General features: G+C 37.9%; 1 protein-coding gene across 5 annotated transcripts in view; it reads right to left on the bottom strand.

The window, feature by feature from the left end:
- The window catches only part of PPP1R32 (protein phosphatase 1 regulatory subunit 32), a 45,109-nt gene that overhangs the window by 24,205 nt on the left and 5,357 nt on the right, over positions 1 to 15,547 (bottom strand). For 3 of the 5 annotated variants that reach the window (XM_039344296.1, XM_039344295.1, XM_039344297.1), the window contains exons 1-6: positions 13,103 to 13,345; positions 11,980 to 12,097; positions 8,718 to 8,871; positions 5,896 to 6,024; positions 5,048 to 5,111; positions 2,246 to 2,340 (exon numbers count right to left, since the gene is read on the bottom strand). In XM_039344296.1, coding sequence (XP_039200230.1) covers positions 2,246 to 2,340; positions 5,048 to 5,111; positions 5,896 to 6,024; positions 8,718 to 8,871; positions 11,980 to 12,097; positions 13,103 to 13,292 — 750 coding nt within the window. In that variant the 5' untranslated portion in view covers positions 13,293 to 13,345. Of the gene's footprint in view, positions 1 to 2,245; positions 2,341 to 5,047; positions 5,112 to 5,895; positions 6,025 to 8,717; positions 8,872 to 11,979; positions 12,098 to 12,851; positions 13,019 to 13,102; positions 13,346 to 15,547 lie in introns of those variants that run through there. The other 2 variants (XM_039344299.1, XM_039344298.1) reach the window with 2 other exon arrangements.

Genomic DNA, 15,547 nt, shown 5'->3' with positions numbered 1-15,547 from the left:
GAAAAAGGAAAGATATATATTTGGGGGAAACCAAGATAATCCTGGGACCTGGCAAAAAAATTTTGCTTAATGAAAATATTTGAAATTTATTAGTAATAAAAAGTCCAGTGCTAGCAGAGAACATTGGAGTGCCATAGTACAATGGAAACAAGAGCATTTATAGAAAGTTATCAGAAAAGCAAAAACATAATCCTACAGGGATTCTGGAAATTTTCTAACAATGAGGAACAAACATTGTAATTATGGATCAAGCAAGCTGGGTGTTATTTGCATTTTCAGAATTCTAATGCACTTTCTTTTAAGAAGAGGTGGCTACACTGCCTAACATCCTAATCTTTTAATAATATTGATTTTTTAAAAAAATTGTGGATTGTTTTTAATATTGTTCATTTTATGGCTTGTTTGTTGTCCCAAAGGTGCTTGTTCGGAAGGCAACTGGACTTTCTCGTTATTCTTTGAAGACGTTTCACTTCTTATCCAAGAAGCTCCTTCAGCTCTGACTAGATGGTGGAGGATGGAAGGATTTATACTCCTTGCAGACAGCTGGTCATTTGTGTTCTTTCAGAGAGTCATGGGACTGAGAATCTCCATAGCTTGTTTGTTGTTTGCTGCCCAGAGTCAAATTTGTTTGTCTCCTTCTTGTTTATTGTTTGCTGCCTGAAGTCAGGTTTGCGAAATGGGCAGCTATGATAACATGCATATACATAAAAACCTTGATTGAAGAGAAGACAAATTAGACTGCAGTGTGCAGGGGAAGGCTTTAGCCCTCTTACCTTTGTCATGTTCCAGAACAAAGTCACCATACCACACATTTCAGCTTTTAGAGAGAAAGTTTCAAGGGAAGCCAATCAGGAACAAAGCAAATTTGTCACAGTTCTAAGACTAAGAAAGTCTGCTTGCTTGCCTTCTTTTATCATCATGCTGGTTTATGTATTATCTTGTAGGTCAAACTGAACATGTGAATAATTGTTACAACCTTTCAGATTTATGCTTGTGGGCAACAGAATACCATATCATGGAATGCTACTAGTGAATAATCTTAGCCCAAGGATTTAAATGAAGATATTCTGTACTTACCCTTGATTTAAACATGTCTCTCATTAAGAATGTTTCCCTTGCACCTCACAATCCCTTTTGTACTACAAATCAAAGAATTGCTCTCAACCTCAGTTGGTTTTGCAAAACGCTCTGATAATTCCATAAGGTAAAATAATGCCTTACTTTTTTGTTTAATGGAGATTTTTCTTCTTTTTCATTTACTTTCATTCTCAATGGAGATAAAAGAGTTGCTGCATGTTTCTAAAATGGTGATGTGCCTTGTAACTAATTATTCTTATGCTCGTGAAGACAATATTCTTGAATTTGATATCTGAGTTCCATAAACAGATTTTTAAATTATTTTTAAATTAATTTGACAACTTATTTCTATAACTTGAATTTATTCTTTTTTAGGTATTTGCTGAACTACTTGAAATGTACCCAAGTTATCCATTTAAAAAATATTATTATATCATATATATATATATATATATATATATATATATATATATATATATATATATATATATATATATATTCTGAGGTTTTCGCGGGTATTTGTATGTAGGTCTTTGGTTGTTCGGGTTTTCTCCCGCGTAAAATTGGAAGTGTCTTGGCGACGTTTCGACGAAGTCCCATTCGTCATCTTCAGGCTGGTGTTTTCAGCTTCGTGCTTTGAGCAGCAATGTGTGGTCTTAGCTGTTTCTTAGCTGTTTCTTGGACAATATATATATATTGTCCAAATTATTTTAGTATCCTTTTTTATATTCTTTCTATTTTCACCATTATCCATCTGTTGGGCTGAATAAAACCTTTACTGGAATGCGAGTTTTCTCCTTTCTTTTGTTTCACAAATTGTTCTGCTCCTCTTGTAAACAGGAATCCCTGCCTGGAGACGGTCAAAAAAGTTCCGATGGTGGCTACAACCATGCCATGCCCATTTTTATGTGCATTGTGATCTAAAAAGGTGACAGTTGGTCACATAGTTGTGGCCATCATCTTGATTTTTTGACCCCCCCCCTCCCGAGAGACAACGCTGACAGAAAGGGAGCCCAGGTATTGAGGGAGAGCAATTGTTGAAACTCAAGGAAAATTGTACAAGAGGAAGGGCACCAATTTGCCAGAGTCTGCTTTGCAGCATCTTTAACACGATGCCTCATCTGCCCCTTGGGAAGAACAGCAGAAGAAACCAAAGTTATCGGAGGACCTGAGATGTTAGTTTCTCCACAATGGGGTTAGCCAGGCAGCCTTCAGTAAATCCTGACTCTTCTTTGGCTCCAATTGTTTTCTTTTGCAGGAAATCTATATGGAGAAAAAAAAAAATAAAGATGTCCATTGAGAGGGAAAGGAGCATATGAAGTAGATCACTTCAAAAAATATCTTGGGAAGCTGGACTGATTTGTTCAGTTCTCACAAATTAACACCAGTGAGTCATGCAAAACCTTGTGAGAGTTTTAGCTTTGAATATTAAGTTTAAAAGGGTCTAATACTCATATAGTGCTATCCTTTTCTGAATGCTTTTCCTCTTTTAACTGCTATTCAGAGGTTTACTTTTTCTCTGATCCTAGAGCTGATGCCTAGCCAATTGTGATTAAAATTGCTTCATTTTCTATATAAACATAGCTGAAGCCTTAGCCATTATAATTTGCTATTTCCTCAAGTCCCTTGCATCTTACCCAACAGTGAAATCAAGGAAGGGAGGAGGGAGATGATACATTATTCTTAGCAAACCTTTGGAGGTTCCACCCGGCCCCCTTACTCAAACAACTGTTGTTCTTAATATATTCAAAGAGAGCCAATATGCCTTCATCGGTTGCTCTTTCTTCTATGATGCTCACTCACTATATGACAGATATTACATGCAAGCTTCATAGAAAAGAATGCTTTTTAAAAAACTGCAAAATTCCATAGCAGAAATCTGGAGTATGCAGAAGTGTTCCTTGAAATAGCTGCATGGATTTTGCATTGCTGCTACCTGTTATGTGAAGTTATTTTTTAGACAGGGCAGGGATTTGAGCATTTGTATGTGACATTCATCCAGTGAGAAACTGTCCCAGGAAATGAAGACTTTTCAAAGTACCTCACAGTTCTTGAGATGTTGTTTAAAAAATTTCTCTGATCTCCAGTTTTAAATTATGTAAGCAACTCTATCATTATTAAAAACGTATGGCTTCAGTGCCAAAATCACCATGGGACTAGAAATAAAAATGATAAAAGACAACCTTCCCCAAACAAAACAGAAACAAAATAATTATTGAAATGTATATTTAATAATCTCAATTGGTGCTTTCTAATGGTTGTGAAGTTACTGTATTAGTAATGGAAAGCAACAGAATTGGCTGGTAGATTCTTATCCAGCTCTCATTGATTGATTACGTGCCATCAAGTTGGTGTCGACTCTTAATAACATCATAGAGAGACCTTCTCCAACATAATCTGTCCAAACCTATCCCTTCAAGTCTTCCAATAGCATACCAACTTCAATATTTCACCCATTGACCTTGCTACTGATTGTCTTCTTCCTTCCATTTTTCCCAGCCTTATGGGTTTTTCATGGAAATTGGATTTTGGGGCCAAAGATAACATAATGGACCAAAATATTATAATTTGAATCTAGTCATTTGTCCTTCAAGTAAGACCTCTGCATTGATTTCTTCTATGAATGATTTGTTTTTGTGGAAATCCATAAGATTCTGAAAAGTCTTCCCAAGCTTCAAAAGCCTGAATACTTTTTCTGTACTATTTCTTCAAACTCCAACTTCCAAACAGTATCATGGAGAAACCATTGCCTGTTTGGTTATGATCTTTGTAGATGCAGAATATCATGGCAAGTGAATTCCTTCTGAATTTGGAAAATTTTTGGAAGACCTTTCTTATATTTCTATGTCTGTTTCCATCTCTGATGTCTTTACAGATGTTATAATACTGCTTGTGTTTTCTAACACCTGAAATTCTGTGTTAAGATTCTTTCTGATATCTTTGTTCTCTTCTCTTATTACAAGAGAAATATTTCTGCTGTATTGTCTTCTGATTGAAGGTGTCTACTTCCAGTGCATTTCAAGTGCCTGATGCCTAAGATTCATTTCACCTTTCATTGTGTTAAGCTTTCCTGTGTTCATGCTACTTATATTCCATGTTGCCACTATAATTTGGTCTTTACAGTTTTGGATTTTCCTTTTCTGCATGGTTGCATCAGCAAATAGACATCTCAAAAGCTTTAATTGAAGTACATCATAACTGAATGCCTCAGACTTGAGGGACCCAACACAGAGGACTGTTATCAATCACTTTCATCATGTTTATTCATGGAATTATCTTGGCAAAATATAAGCATGCTAAAATGTGGAGTGCCTTACCATTGCTGTTGTCATTAAAGTGATCATTGCCTCCAACATCTTATACCACTGTTGCCTAATAGAATCCTTTGTTTTAGCTGAGCAGCTGGGATGATCTTCACACCTTGGATGACCCTGCTAAAAGTACATACTCTTCTTCTATACGTCTGATGTTCCTCATTCTTTCCTCTCAGTACTTCCCTGCATTACCATTTTAAGGCAGCAAAGAAGGATCTGGGAGGAGGGGGGGGAGATCCAAAGTAAGCTGATGCAGAATAAGTCTGTGAAAGGCAATTCTAGAGGGCCAGAGACACAGCTAAAGCAAAATGGTTTAGCTATTCCGAATTAAGAGTTAAATGTGACATATAGTGTTTTGTGGATCTATAGTATTTCAAAGTGACTCTATTAAATCAAATTATCCCACTGAAGCATCACAAGCTCTATTTCAAACTATAATTTTACGTTTTAATATATTGATTTAGGAATTTAATATTCAGAGAATGGGATATGAGTTTCAAAGGGGGAGATACACTGATATAAAAAACCACCATGGATAGTTTCAAATGTTGTGATAATCCAAGCCCGCCACCCAAAAAAACAAATTATGCTTTAATGCATAATAGTAGCATAAACGTAGCGAATATTATGTTGTATTCCATGCATAGAAATTATACCTGGTTGCCCGGGAATGTTGAAATGGTACTTAGAGCCATATTCCGTGGACATGAACTGAGGTCCCTACAAATACAACAGAGATGAAGACCACATTCTCTGGAATTAACCGCTCTTCTCAAAGTCTCACTAAGCTATATTTCATCTGCTTTTCTCTTTGTGAGTAAACTAGTTATTCTTGCTGTACTTAGGTATCTCTAGTTTTCTTGCTCTTTTAAAAAACATTGCCCTTTCTCCTTAGCTGTCTTTCATGTCTGGATTTCATGTCTAATTTCTTTTCAATGCCAGCTGTTATTTTCTATAAATTGCTACTCAATGCTCACATTTTCTGTGATGTCTTTGACACAACCTCTCAGTCTAATTCTCAACTGTAATGAAGCCTGAGCATGTGTAGTTGAAATTGTCTTATTTTTATAGCTGCTGACAAGCTTCCAAGCCCAATTCAAAGTACTGGTTATCATTTATAAAGCCAGGGCTTACTCAGAATCTTTTCCTATTTGAGCAGAGCAGCAAATGCCTGCCCCTGGCCAATATCCTCTTTTTATTGAGTACCCAGGTTTATCCAAATTGTTCTGACATTTGAGGCAAAAATCCCTATAAGTGCTTCTCCTCCAATATCACGACCTGCACCACATATCAAATCCCCGATCCCTTACAGCCTTCTAATCAGTGGTGGGATTCAGCCAGTTCGCACCAGTATGGCAGAACCGGTAACCAATTTTTTGTTGCCCAGGCCCAGAATGGACTTCTGGAAGTGACATCCACACAGAGAACTGGTTGTTCACATACTTGAATCCCACCACTGCTTCTAATGGCATCTCACTTCAATTATTGGAGCCCACAGACTCACGTGTCTTGCATTTTCCACTTCAACGGAGCCTTTTCCAAATGAATTGTGGAGCACAGGGACATATCTGGGCTCCAGCCCTATCACAGCTTCAGGTCCCTGGTTGGCTGTGTCAAAATGGACCTTTTTGACCTGTAATATCAAATCCAGTTGGTCTCTGAGAAGAACAACAAGCTAAAACACAATGGGATGAAGGGAATGGAGATGCTGCTAAACCTGCTGTAGGAAAAGAGGAGAGAAGAAGGTCAAGGAGGACCATTCCAAGACATTTTGCTGAATGATAGAAAACACGGTGGCATCCAAAGTCCGCATTAAGACAACAGGGTCTGTTGGTGTGGGCTGATACCCCAAAGTTAAATAAGTAAGTAAGTAAATAGGCATGATTCAAAAGCTGCTGAAGTTTTTGGGCACCTGAGGCAGCAAACACACACTCTCTGTCCAAGAAACTCCAATAGATTTAGATAACTGTTTGCTGCCTTTTATAGTATCCAAAATCAGTCGTCTGAAACAAATGCTTTCCTCCATTGATAGGGCAAGTCTTGAAAGCAATCAGAAAGGGCAGAAATGCCAAGACAACATTTTCTATCTGTGACCCGCGTTTTATTTTATGGCCAGGTCTTGTTACCAGAAGACAAGAAAGCAGTGAAATAACAAATGTCATACCCCTCTGTCTCATTCTTTTTTTTTCTATAAACTTTAAACAAAATAGTATGAATTGCAGCAATTGCAGAATTGCATAAACATTTTAATCTCTGTTGTAGTGAACATTTTGAAAAATAAAGCTACGATATTTTTCTAAAAGCCCACAACATAGAACGTAAACTGTATTTTGTACAACAATGTAGTAAAGTAAGACCATAATTATGAAGCCTTTGCATTTGGCAAAACTAGACATCAATGCCACTGCCCTTTTCTTGTCTAAGTAGAATATAACCAGTTGCATATTTACAAGGGTAGCTGAGTTCTTATTAAAATTATGTTTGTGTGTTTTCAGGGCTCATATTAAGGCACAGACTTTCTCAAATAGCTCTCTTCTATCACAGCAGTTTCACTTGAAATGTTACCTATATTGACATGAACATACATATAGCAGCTCTCATTGGATCAAGTTCTAAATCTTGATGATGATTCCTCAATGCCTTAATATTATTTATTTTGAAAAGGAGGAATGTAGAATGAACTTTGGGAAGGATCAGGATAATTCAGTCTCTTACTAACCAGCTAGCCAAGCTTTGTTTGGTAATGCATTCTGTGCAGCCGGGTGGATAAGCAAGTAAACAAATAAATCTCCTCCCGTGTAAACAATTCTGTTTTCATAGTATCTCAATTTATGTCCAGATCTGAAAAAGTCAGAACAGTCTGAAACAATATCATCCTGGCTTTAAAAAAGAGTAAGCAAGTTTGCGGAAGATTTAATCTTATGAAAGTCTCCTGTGGCCACTTTCAACAATCAGTTGCTCTGCAGGTATATTGGATTTCCCCAGAATCCCATTCATGACTGTTGAATCATTTAAAGAACCACTCAGAAAACTGCAGAATTGTAGTTTTGGTAAATGAGTTTTCCAATGTTATTTGATAATGCACATATGGGTACTGTTTCTCCACATGTATACAGAGACACACACATACATTCAAAGCTACACAAGTCTGAGATATTTTTTGAAATGTTGTCCCATTTATCTATTGTACACACAGTACATTAAAATTGAATTGAGTAATATATATAGGATTGTGCTATACATAGTCATTTGTGCTGGTCCATTTGCGACATCAGATTTTAACTCTCTTAGTCATCTTTGTTCATTCTGAATCCTGACACATTCTCACCTGATCTTATAAATTTAGCAATTTTGCTTCCACAATCTTCACCTTGCATGGCAGTAGAATGCACTAATCTTGTGACTATGCAGAGAGAAGCTCAATTATCCAAAGATTTCAGCATTGATCCACATCTGCAGTGCAGGGAACCCTAACAGAATAACGGAATTGGAAGGGACCATGGAGATATTCTAATCCAACCCCCTGCTTAAGTAGAAAACCCTATACCAGTGATGGCGAACCTTTTAGAGACCGAGTGCCCAAACTGCAACCCAAAACCCACTTTTGCATCATTGGGTGCCAGGTGGGTGTGGTCCATTGGCTGGGCGTGGCTGTGGTGGTAACGGCAGACTGGATGGGACTAAAAAGTTCAATCAATCAATTCTAACTTTGCAAGATCTTTTTTTTCCCGCAAGAAGTTGAAATTGACTGATTGATTGAACCTTTTTTTTTTTTTTTTGCACATGGCGGTGGAGGCCTAAAGTGAAAAGGTTTTATAAAACTCAGCTGGGCCTAGGACTGGGGCGATGGCGCGCGTGCCCACAAATAGGGCTCTGCGTGCCGCCTCTGGCACCTGTGCCATAGGTTCGCCACCACTGCCCTATACCATTTCAGACAAATGGTTGTCCAATCTCTTCTTTAAAACCTCCAGTGTTGGAGCACCCACAACTTCCGGAGGCAAGTCGTTCCACCAATTAATTGTTCTAATTGTCAGAAAACTTCTCCTTAATTCTAGCCTGGTTCTCTCCTTGATTAGTTTCCATCCATTGCTTCTTGCCCTGCCTTCAGGTACCCTTGGAGAATAGGTTGATCCCCTCTTCTTTGTGCAGCCCCTCAAATATTGGTACACTGCTATCATGTCGTCCCTAATCCTTCTTTTCATTAAACTAGACATACCCAATTAATGATACTAACCCTAAGTCAATATCAGTGGATACTGTTACTGCTATTCTCAGGAAAACATACACCCACAAGAGAAAGCCAGAATGTAAAGTTAGGCTACTTACTGTTTTGGTTGTGGGAAAAGTTAGAGGTTTTTCTCGAACATACCCACTGCCTGGCTGATGTACACTCCAGGGAAGAGGATACTTCCCATCTGGGAGCTGAAGGGGCTGAAAATGTTTATTGGTTGTTGATTCGTAGTTATCCTGGAGGAGTTTCCTGGTTTAGGGAAGATAACATACATGTATTCAGCTCAAGAGCACTTCTGCTTTCCAGCCCAAAAGCATTTTAGGACTTTTGCTCATGTCCTAGATTTGGAGATGACTCCTAAAGATATCATGGATTATCAAACAAAACAAGCAAACAAACCAGAGCTCTTATCAATGTGGCAACATTAACCACATATTTAGTGCCAACATTTAATGTATGAGACTGATTGTACTCACACAATTTGTAGATTAGTGACAAATGCAGTGGTTGACTTTATCATGGCTTTGCCTGAGTATTCCAGCACAAGTCAGTATACCAAGGCCTTAAGTACTTTATTGTAGAAATACTGTTAGTTGTACAGTTCTGGATTCTGAATCCCATTGACTCAAAACCAATCTACCAAATGGGAGAATCCAGACTTTCTTCACCTAAAGCCCTCTGGTTTCATATTATCCACTTTAATGATGTCCTCTTGAGACAGATCATTGATTTTATAACCTCAAAATTGATGTCCAGATGCAAATAGTCTGTATTAGATCACTGAACAGTTTAAGAGTTTTTCCCATGTTCACCACACATTACCAGATTCACTTTTTGAGAACCTGGAGTGATCTGTTTTGCCAACCTAGTAAGAGTCATAGGCAGCATGCTGTTTTGAATTAGAGTTATCAAATACCTCCTGATCAGGTATCTGTACTCAGATTGCCTCTGTTTTTGAGAGTACCCATCTAGTCTTACTAGTCTTGGTGATTTAATATGCATTTCCCAAAGCAGGGTAAACATAGCTGCTTGTGCCTTTTTAACAAATGATGCACTCTACAGAAATAATAGTTGTTAATTATTATGATTCTCCAGAAATGAGCAGAAAATTATTTTGGAGAATTTCTGAAGCAGGATTGCAAAAGCAGATCGGTTTGAGCACTATTAGAAGCAAACTAGGGAAGCCATCTGTTTGATTTTGGGTTTTACCAGTTAGATAGACCTGATGTTATCAGAAGAGTTAGTTTATATTATTTTTTAAAAGGAAAAAGTTGAGCTTTGATGTTGATATTCTACTTTACTGCACCAAAGGAAGTCAGAAGTCGGTGCCTTCTCTCTCTCTCTCTCTCTCTCTCTCTCTCTCTCTCTCTCTCTCTCTCTCTCTCTCTCTCTCTCTCACCTCACTTCTCTACTCCCTTTCCCCTTCTCTATCTTTTCCGCTATTTACTTTTGTACTTTCATTGTATCGTATATTATAAACTAATAAAACTTTTGGCAAAAAAATAAAAAGAAGCAGGTGATTAAGTCTACCTAAGCAGCACCAAAGCTGTCCACTTTGGACAGTGATTTCAAACGTTGATGCTGCTGATGCTGAACAGTGTGGTTGTGTCACATTTTTTTATAGCTGGAAAAAAAATCCAGTTGAGAGTACAAGACAAATACTAACCAGAAAAACTGAATCCTGTAATGCACTGTCATAGTATAATTTCTAGTGGCGTGGATTATGTCGTACAAAATGTTAGCCAATGGTTATATTTGTAGATATGTGCTGCAGAAGCTATGTTGTTCTTTTTGCCAAAAATAGGAGGCTACACAGTGCCATTTGCTTTGGTGGAGCATTTCACGTTGCTTCATTTCTCCCTGTCTCTCACCTATTGGTTGCCAAATCAAGAGAGACTGGGCAATCACTGCAGAGAAAGAAGCTCTCTGGAGTCTAACAAGGAAAAACTAGAGAAGACTGCTGTTTTTTGCCAAAGCTTCTGGAAAACAATGGGGGAGGGTAGAAGGAATGACCTTGTAGGACAGGAGGAAGATCCGCTACCAAGGCAATAGTCAACTAAAAGAGGCTGAACATGGCCAAAAAAGAAATGTCTCAGACATTTCTCTACTTCACACAAATATAAAGGGAGGGAAGAGAGAAGCACATTCAGACTTGCATTATTCTGGGCATTTTATTATAGATTATTATAGGTAGCTTTACAATACAAGCAGTATCAATCTACCTGGCATTGGTTTTGTAGTCTAATCTATTTGGAAAGGCTAACATTATCTAGAGGAAGCAAGGAGGGTGTCTTCTGTAGTACTCACCAAAACCTTTGGCAAGCATTGCCAGAGGAGGCAAGCATCTGCCTTACTTGCCAGGTCTGGAGGATGAGCAATATCTTTCCCAATAGCTCTTGTCAAAGCTTGGTGAGTGTTAGCAGAGAGTGTTGGACAGCAGAGCAAATCAAAGCCAGGTGATCACTTAACTTGGCTCTTAACAGTGAAATGACTCGGTTGCTTCCTGAAGCAGTTTCCAGAAAGTGTTTCTTTCAAATATTTATCCAAGTCAAGCACTCCCTAGAAGATTTGCATAGCCCTATAATATCACGACCGCTCTGTCTGCAAAGAGGAAATGATGGAGGATGAGCACACTGAGTTTATGGATGTTCTCTGGTCACAGACTTTGTAGTTGCACTTTCTGGCAACATTAGAGAGACTTTAGGAAAAAGAACCATGCTGTTAAGGAGTAAGAATTATGGGAGTGCTAGATAATGTGTCATTGTTTCAGAGATATTTCCTTGCCTAAACAGAGGAATAGAATGAAGGAAAACAAAAAAGCAGTAGAAGCAGAAGTAACTTCCAACTTCCTGCCAGTTTTTTCATTGAATTTTCTTGTAGGAATCTGGCGGGGAGCATTGGAAATTTCCCTTCCTTTTCTTCCCTCCCCTTCCCTTTCAAGCAGGCAGGTAAGTGGCTGCTGCTGGGTGTGGGGAGTGAGAGAGGGATTAAAAGACTGGCTGGGAAACTGTCAGAAAACATTGAAAATGAAGATCCCATGAATGCAGCAGTTGTCAATAGCGCCAAAACAACTGTAACTTTCCCAAATGTCATTTTCATGTATTTTGGACACATTCTGTAAGTTAGCGCATTTGAGATACCTTGGTTCAAAAACTGTTGTCCTATGAGGCACTATTTCAATCAGTTAAAAGTCATGACAACAAAAGTCTTAGTGATGAGGAGAGAGAGAGAGAGAGAGAGAGAGAGAGAGAGAGAGAGAGAGATTAACGATGTACTCATAGAGAGGGTGGCTGAAACATCCGAGTTACTCTATCTCAGCCTGAAACATTGTACAGGCCTGAAAAAGGAGATACTGACCCCACAGCTGGATTATCTAATTTATCTAGGTTTGGGTTGTATTGGACAACAGGCCGGTAGTTGCTTTTATATCCTGCTCCAGAATGGAAGCCATTCCGAGGACGAAAGCCTTCCTGACCTGGGGGAAAAAAAAGGTTGTCATTATTTTTCTTATTATACTGCCAGACCAAATCACCTTTCCATCAAGGCACTGTAATAAATTATAATACAAAATAGCAGCTTAACAAGACTTCTAAATGTTGAAAACATGTTCTGATATCTCCTCAAATGGCTATCACAAGGAGGTTTGATTGTTTCCTCACAAAATGGCAGTCGTTGAGAGTGACCATTTTATTTGGTGAATTTGCCCTCTGCCAACCAGGACTCCAGCTTACTACTATCTTTTGGGGGCAAGTCTGCAGATTACAAGGGGGGGGGACTATGTTTGAGGTCCAGAAATTTTTGAAATAAAGATATTGCAGGTTACTACTTTGCTTTCTGAAGGGAAAAGGAAGAAGGGGAGAAGGAGGGAAGGAGGAAAGGGAAGGGAGAGAGAAGGGGAAAGGAAAGAAAAGGAAAGGAAATCCCAACATTATCATTTAATTAAAACAAAAACACCAGGAAAGAGAAATAGATAATAGTAATAAGCTATTTTAAATACAAACTTTTACACATTATTTTATGAAATATAAATTTATATAACCCAGAATGGTTGATGCATATAATATAATGTGGCAAATTTACCTAAGATTTATTACATTCATATAGATATACTATAGTTTTGATTATATTACTTAGTGTTGGTATTTTTTCCATTTCTTCCCAATTTCAAGCACGGAAGTATATGGATGTAGAAAAAGGAGAGTAGCTTATAACAGAAAGATATACTTAGCTGTTAATTCTGTGTATTTCTTGATATAATTCCCAAACATATTGTTGACATTTTTTAGAACAAATCCTAAAGAATCTCAAATTTGTCCTTTCCTCTCTGCTCATGTGCCACAGTTACTAACTTGTAGCTTTTCATCTGGACAAATTATATATTGGACGTTCTTCCAATCTGAAGTAAAAAGCAAGGTTCAAACTCTAGTTGTTAGATTAACTGAGGAGAATAAATTATTTTCTATATTGGTTAAAGTCTTACCATAAGCTGCCCCATAGCTGGTGCAATAGAATTTCATGGGGTCCATACTTCCACCAGAGCTTGTTTTTACATAGGGAGAAACTGAACCTAAGGGGAGACGTCCCATCTTCTCTGTGGATACAGAAAAAGTTTTTGTGATACAAGATTTTCCTGGGGAAACAGTTATCATAGAAGACTGGCCACTGATCATAGTGGAGAAGTACTAGAAAGCTGTTGAGTACCAAAAGGAAAAATCAGTTTGGCTTTGAGAGTTATTTATTTAGACTGTTTAGAATCAGATCACCTGGGAGCAGAGTGAGCTCACACACTGCTCTGTGACATCATAGAATCTTAAGATTTTTTTAAAAAAAAAAAACATAATAAAACTAAAGTGGATTGTAATTGGGATAATACAACAAAATGGCGTTAGCACTCAGGTTTGACACTATGTAGCATAGTACTCATTTTATTTGACTAGTCAACATCATTTCTATATCTCCTCAATTGTATGGATGGATGGCTTGCAATAATTTCAGCATTTAAAGCCATAAACACATAACAGAAATAACAGACTACAATTAATAAATTTCAATAGCAACTTTCAGTAGGTAAGATACTGAAGCTTTGCAGAAGATATTCATTTAAGGTTTCTTCTTAAATGTCTACCCTCTCTCTTTATTTACTTCAAGCGAGACATTATTCCACAGGTCTGAGGTAGTAACAGAAAGGGCATATTTTTCTGGTCTCCATCTCTAGCTTCATGAGGAATAGAAACCCACAGCATTTCTTGCTATTTCAATCACAAAGGAAGGGTAGATCCAAACTAGAACAAATTATTCCTCAGTAGCCAAGACCCAAGTCATAAAAGGATTTAAACTGGCACCTGGAACTGTATCCAGAAACCTAAGGGTAGCCAGTACAATGTTCAGAGGAAATGTGTTGTCAGCCACATTGAATAGCTGAAATATTTGAATGTCCCTCAAATACAGCACCAAGTAGAGTGTGTATTGTAGTAGTGTTAGGAATAAAATTTTAGAATAAAAAGTAAAGTTAAGTGACACGTACTCTGTAAAATTTCTACACGCAGACAGAAAGATTTCTACATAAAATTTCTACATGTAGACTGCAAGATTTCTACACAATTTCTACATGTACACGTACCTTGGAAGAGTTCTGCACGTAGGCTATAGGATTTCCACACTGAGCTATAGGATTTCATGATAAAGTACATATAAGGGAATAGTTGAAGCAAAATAGTAAGGGGCAGGGATAATGTATTTTGTTTAGGCGATCCTGATAAGATTGTAACCTCAGAGGAGGGGCCAAGGCGTCGGGATAGAATGTATATAATGTGTGTTTTTACTGTGACTAGGTGTGGCTCAAATATTTATTTGGAGTCCACCACGCTTTGCAAACCGTTGTAGCCAATAAATCTCTGTCTAATTTCAACTTGCTGTTTGGTGTTATTCAGTGGGCTAGAATTTCTACCAACAGTAGTTCAAGTATGTTGTAATGAGAGCATGAATAGGTGTAGCCAGTACACTAGCTGAAATTAGGTAAGGGTTTCTTGACCATAGTTTTCACTAGCTGTTCCAGCAGGAGCTCAGAGTCCAAATGAATTGCCAGAGGATATACCTACTCCATGAGGGGGAACACAACCCCATCCATTCTAGAAAATAAAATCCTTGAGTTTCATCTGTTTACATCAAGATAGAGAGATAGGGCTGAGTATTTTCAGCATAGTGATGGTATTTTACCTCAGGTCAGCAGCTAATATCTCATGATTTCAAATAGATGTTAAATAGAATGGTGAAAAAAGCACACCATGTAATAGGCAAAACTTTGATCTTTCTTCTCAAACAATACTGAGTAAAATCATCTGCTTTAGGAAGGAGTAGTGTAAAAGATGTACTTCCAATCTCCAACTCTCAGGAAGATACTATGGTTGATGTTATCAATGGCTCCTATGAGACTCCTGTGAATCTAACAGGATCAAAAGGGCTGCATTCTTTCCCCAGATCCTGTTGCAAGACATCCTTAAGAGCTATTAATAGTTTATATCCAGGTTTGAACCTAGTATCCAGAGAATCCACTTCTGCTATGATATTCTGCAAATGAACCCACACTACTTACTCTAAAGACTTCTCCCCCAAAAGGAGGATGAAATGGGGTAGAGATTGTCCAGATTTCCTGAATTTAGAAGTGTCCCATTCAGGAAGAGACATACTGTGTTATTCAGTGCAGAGAGCACTATCTACTCCCTTAAAGAGGCATTCATGACTTCCCTAATCCAGCTTCCAGTCCTCTTATTAACAAGAAAAGGCAAGGTTCCAACCGCTACATGACATAAATTTGTGCTATCAAGAATCTTGTCTATTTCCTTGGAGTCCACAGCATCAAATGTATCCCAGATAATCCAGTAGAATTTAGTTCCATTCTCCTTTTAAGGCTCTCCCTAAGTATCAT

The sequence above is a fragment of the Crotalus tigris genome, unplaced genomic scaffold (assembly GCF_016545835.1).
Source record: "Crotalus tigris isolate CLP2741 ecotype Arizona unplaced genomic scaffold, ASM1654583v1 scf7180000017899.1852299, whole genome shotgun sequence".
Lineage (NCBI taxonomy): Eukaryota > Metazoa > Chordata > Lepidosauria > Squamata > Viperidae > Crotalus > Crotalus tigris.
Note: the sequence above shows the minus strand (reverse complement) of the source record. Positions and strands in the feature narration are given on the sequence as shown.